This window comes from Vicia villosa, linkage group LG3 (assembly GCF_029867415.1).
Source record: "Vicia villosa cultivar HV-30 ecotype Madison, WI linkage group LG3, Vvil1.0, whole genome shotgun sequence".
NCBI lineage: Eukaryota > Viridiplantae > Streptophyta > Magnoliopsida > Fabales > Fabaceae > Vicia > Vicia villosa.
Genome location: NC_081182.1, coordinates 162,198,824 through 162,204,165, shown reverse-complemented (window position 1 = coordinate 162,204,165; position 5,342 = coordinate 162,198,824). Strand labels below are relative to the sequence as shown.

General features: G+C 42.5%; 1 protein-coding gene across 1 annotated transcript; it reads right to left on the bottom strand.

Moving 5' to 3' along the window:
• Nucleotides 1–2,958: 2,958 nt before the first annotated feature.
• Nucleotides 2,959–4,926, bottom strand: LOC131659283 (uncharacterized). The gene is made up of 2 exons (XM_058928495.1): nt 4,652–4,926; nt 2,959–4,246 (listed from the first exon to the last, which is right to left on the bottom strand). The coding sequence occupies exons 1-2, from the start codon at nt 4,924–4,926 to the stop codon at nt 2,959–2,961; spliced, it is 1,563 nt and encodes a 520-aa protein (XP_058784478.1).
• Between the last annotated feature and the right edge of the window lie 416 nt (nt 4,927–5,342).

The following is a 5,342-nucleotide window of genomic DNA, read 5'->3' as shown; positions in this document are numbered from 1 at the left end:
GATAGTCGTTTACCGCTTGATGAGCCAAATGATCAGCTAGTACACTCCCATTGATTGCCTTCTGTGTGGTATACTGGATGTCGTACTCTGTCAATATCATTTGCCATCTTGCTATTCGTCTGGAGAGAGTAGGCTTCTCAAATACATACTTGATAGGATCCATTTTAGAGATTAATAAAGTAGTATGGTTCAACATATACTGTCTCAGTCGGCGAGCAGCCGATGCCAAAGCGCAGCAAGTTTTCTCGAGCAGTGAGTATCTTGTTTCACAGTCGGTAAAATTTTTGCTAAGGTAGTATATTGCATGCTCTTTTCGACCAGACTCGTCATGTTGTCCTAGTACACACCCCATTGAATTCTCTAACACTGTTAGGTACATTATCAGAGGTCTTCCTTCAACTAGTGGCATCAAAATTGGAGGCTCTTGGAGGTACTCCTTGATTTTGTCAAAAGCTAACTGACACTCATCGTTCCATCTTACCACTTGATCTTTCCTCAACAGTTTGAAGATTGGAACACAAGTGGTTGTCAGGCGAGAAATAAACCTTGCGATATAATTCAAACGTCCCAAGAAACCTCTGACTTCCTTCTCAGTAAGTGGTACAGGCATCTCCTGAATAGCTTTAAACTTGGCCGGGTCAAATTCAATACCTTTACTACTGACGACGAACCCTAGGAGTTTACCGGATCTTGCCCCAAAAGTGCACTTGTTCGGATTCAATCTCAATTTGTACTTCTTTAACCTGTCAAAGAGTTTTTGCAAATGGACGAGGTGTTCTTCTTCTGTGTCAGATTTTGCGATTATATCATCCACATAAACTTCTATTTCTTGGTGAATCATATCATGGAATAAAGCTACCATTGCACGCTGATATGTTGCCCCTGCGTTCTTCAAACCGAAAGGCATCACTTTGTAACAAAAAGTCCCCCAAGGTGTTGTGAATGTTGTCTTCTCCATGTCTTCTGGTACCATCTTGATCTGATTGTAACCAGAGAATCCGTCCATGAAGGAAAACACTTTGCATTGTGCAGTATTATCCACCAGTGTATCAATGTGAGGCAGCGGAAAATCATCTTTTGGGCTTGCTCGATTCAAATCTCTATAGTCAACACACATTCTAACTTTCCCATCTTTCTTAGGTACCGGCACAATGTTGGCGATCCATGGTGGATAACTTACTACCTTCAGAAACCCAACATTAAATTGTTTCTCAACTTCGTCTTTAATCTTCTTGGCCATATCAGGTCTACTTCTTCGTAATTTTTGCTTGATCGAAGGACTATCTTCCTTGATTGGTAGGCGGTGCACCACAATATCAGTATCAAGACCGGGCATATCTTCGTAAGACCAAGCAAAAATCTCAACATAGTCTCGTAGCATCTGAATCAGTCTCTGTTTGACACTATCTTCTAACCCAGCACCTACCTTGACTTCTTTCTTTTCTTCGTCAGTACCAAGATTCACAACTTCAATCGGCTCTTCGTGTGGCTGTATAGTCTTTTCTTCTTACTCTAACAGTCTGGCAAGTTCTCTGGGCACTTCACAATCTTCCTCGCCTTCATCCTCAGCTTGGTAGATCGGATTATCAAAGTCATAATTGGCAGTAGCAGATTCGTTATCAATGGGATCTAGAGTGGATGTGAATCTGCAGTGTATTATTTGGGTGCATGTAAGGACACATAGCTATTTAATAATATAAAAAAGCAAAAACATAGAGCGCAATATTTGAATGTGAAACGTCTAATGATTTATTTGAATGAAAATATGATTATGAAATGACAAGCCCTAACAAATGGACCACTGTGCCCCGGGTAAGGCACAAGACTTTAAAGTTTATTGTTTGAATTACATAACTAAAACTTAGAAAAGAAAAAAACAATAAAACAGGAAAAATTGCAATTACTCCTGGTTGAAGGAGATAGAGATAACATCTTCGATCTTCCAGTTGTTCAGTCCATTGTCAGGTGTAGGAAAGATCCACTTGTCTAGATTGCAGTTGCTCTCCCCATCTTTTAAAGCATTGACTCCCTTGCTGACGAAGTGAGACATTAATCCTCCAAGGCGAGTGTGATGATTACTCTTCTGAGTTCCAATAGTACAACCTAACCCAAGCTTGTCAAACTTATAGGGGACGTCAATGAGTTGGCCCCAAACAGTACAACCACCTTCTTCAACCACAGCCTTAGCATCCTTCAGAGAAGCCATTGTCGGAGGGATCCGGGTAATTTCAGGAACAATAGGAGTGTGCTTGACAGCAGAGACAACCTGAGGAACCAATTCAAAAGTATGGCAAGGAGTCTCGATGAATTCACCGTTCACTTCGACATATTTGTACTCATTAACATAGCTAACCACATATTCTTCTTCCCCATACACAGTGACGATCTTGCCATTTGCAGGGTACTTCAGCTTCTGATGCAAAGTAGATGTCACAGCACTTGCCCCATGTATCCATGGGCACCCAAGCAAACAGGAATAAGCGGGATGGATATCCATCACATAAAACAAGGAGTTGAAAGTCTGAGAACCTACTCTGATAGGGAGCTCAACATCCCCGTAGACTGTACTCTTCGACCCATCGAAAGCCTTTACCACCACATCACTGGGTTTCAGTATCATCCCCTCAGAATCAAGTCTATCCAGCACCACCTTAGGCAACACATTCAACGAGGAACCGTTATCCACCAGCACATGAGACAGAGTAGTGCCCTTACACTCAATGGAGATGTGCAAGGCCTTGTTATGACTTTTTCCAGCGGGAGTCAAAACAGCATCAGAAAACCCCAGATAGTTATTGGTTGTCAAGCTCGCAACACAGTTCTCGAATTGATTAACAGAAATCTCTTGTGGCACATGCGTAACCTTTAGAAACTTCATCAGAGCCTTAGCATGAGCCTCAGAATAGGTTAACAATGATAGCATGGATATCTTGGAGGAAGTGTTCCCCAGCTGTTCAATCACATCATAATCACTTTTTGAATGATCTTTAGAATTTCGTCCATTTCTTTCTGGGAGACTTCTTCAGTAGTAGCTTCAACTGGTGTCTGAACTGGTTCCAGCAATGGTCCCTTTCCTCGCACATCAGCAGTCGAATCAGAAACAGGAATTTGAGTTGAGGTATTGGCATCTGGAGAGATTTCCGGGGAGAAAATCCTTCCGCTTCGTGTAACCTTACTGGTCCCCACGATATTTTCAACGTTGGGATTGGGAACTTTGACGGGCTCATCATTCAAGGTTTCTTGTTTCACACCATGGATGTACACATCATTGCCATAGCTCCAAGGGACAGCCTTGTCAGAGGAGTACGGGATTGGACCAAGCTTGGTAATAATCAAGAGAGCTATCTTGGGCTCAGCAGTAATCCTTATGGGGCCCTTGGTAGGAATTCTCACAGGAGTCTTAGAGATCACGGACACGTCTTCGAATTTCAAATTCTGAGCTAGATCTTCACACAAATTTTCCACAGAAGGCATTCTTTCAAACAAGATTGTTTGATTATCCATCAAGTGTTGAATGCCAGTCTTCAACATTGCACAACCATTTGATTGAGACGAACAGTAGTAACAGTCTTCAATACAACCCGGAAATAAACTGGCCTGCAACAGCTTTTTCTTGATAAGAGGGAGAGGAGTGGTCAGGCTCCTCACATCAGTAACATAAGAATTCTCGTCAACAACATTGACTGCCTTGTCATGCTTTGGCATAGGAGCAGTGATAACATTGGGAGTCTCAGGAGGGTCAAACTCGATTTCCCCAGCATCAATCATATCCTGGACCTTATGTTTCAGTGTCCAACAGTTGTTGGTGTCATGCCCCACGCAGTCAGAATGGTACGCACACCTTGCGTTAGGATCGTAGCGAGGAGAAGATGTATTGATGTTTGGCGGAGCTACTGGTGCGAGTAGTTTTTCCTTCAACAGGTGTTGCCATGCCTGATTTAATGACATATTGATCTTTGTGAAGTTTCTTCTGGGCGCGTCTTGTCTGTGTTGGTATCCTTGTTGTCGATTTTGTTGAGTTGTTGATGTAGAAATCAGGACAGCTCCAACAGATTGGCTACTATTATTTTTGTTGCGACCTTTTAGGCCGTGCACAGCATTAGCTTCAATCCTCCCACTATAGGGCTTCTTCGTAACGCCAGAAGAAGTAGCCACCTGAATCTTCCCACTTCGGATGCCACTTTCAACATGTTCCCCAGTCAATATTAAGTCAGTAAAGCCAGCTGATGAACTTCCTAGCAAATGACTGTAAAATGGACCAGTCAACGTACCCATGAACATATCTACCAGCTGCCTATCAACCAAAGGGGGTTGAACTCTGCCAGCCAAATCTCTCCATTCTTGGGCATACTCCTTGAAACTTTCTCTCGGACCCATGGACATGCTCTGCAGTTGTGTACGAGTCGGTGCGAGATCAGCATTATATTGGTATTGCATGTAGAAAGCAACAGCCAAGTCCTCCCAAGTACGGATATTGGTACCCTCCAGCTGATAGTACCATTCAAGTTGAGTTCCTGACAAACTCTCTTGGAACAAGTGGATCCACAGCATCTTGTCAGCGGTGTGAGGTTGGATCTTCCTCACATATGATTTTAGGTGCAGTTTGGGACAAGAAACTCCATCATACTTTGCAAAGGTCGGAGTCTTGAACTTTGGAGGGATCACGACTCCTGAGATGAGCCCTAGTTCCTCAAAGTCTAGTCCTGGTATCTTCTGGATTTCCACATCCTTCATTCGTTCCTCCAACAATCTATACTTATCCTCCGGATACTCTTCGTCATCATAGTACTCCTCCTCTTCCTCGTCTTGCTTTCCAGAACCGTTGTTGCTCGTTTGATCAGTCTTGCCACTAGCACCTTCCTCTTGTTCAGTCTCCTCTTCGATTTCTTTGACCTTTCTGAGAGGGCCTCGGAATCTTCTTCCCATATTGAGAACACCCACAGGTTTCTTGGCCTTCTTCTCCTTCTTAGTAAGGAATGTCTTCAGCTCTTCTTGCCCCTTGGACAAATTCAGGATCAGGGCTTGGAATTCCGTGTTCTGTGCTTGCAGATCCTTGACTGATTGCTCGAGATGATTCATTTTCTTAGCTGAAATAAACAGCGAGAAGATGAGTAACCTGTCGTAGAAACCTGTTATATAATGGTATGAATGATATGTATGTTTATGCAATGTTTTCAAGGACCTTGAAATTTAAATTTTTTTCAACCAAGAAAGAAACTTTCATTAATAACGTTAAAAAAACATAATACTGTTTGCCATTTTTAGGCTTTACAAAGAAAGAAACTGAAATAGCAAAAACAAAAGCATAAAAAGAAGGTCTTCAAGTCTCCCATGGACGCTTT

Bases quoted from the DNA above. Each gene is read 5' to 3' on its own strand.
- LOC131659283 (XM_058928495.1), bottom strand. From the start codon at position 4,926: ATGGGAAGAAGATTCCGAGGCCCTCTCAGAAAGGTCAAAGAAATCGAA. The intron at 4,247-4,651 runs GTTCAAGACTCC...TCCATTTTACAG, and splicing joins GGAGTCGTGATCCCTCCAAA to TCATTTGCTAGGAAGTTCAT.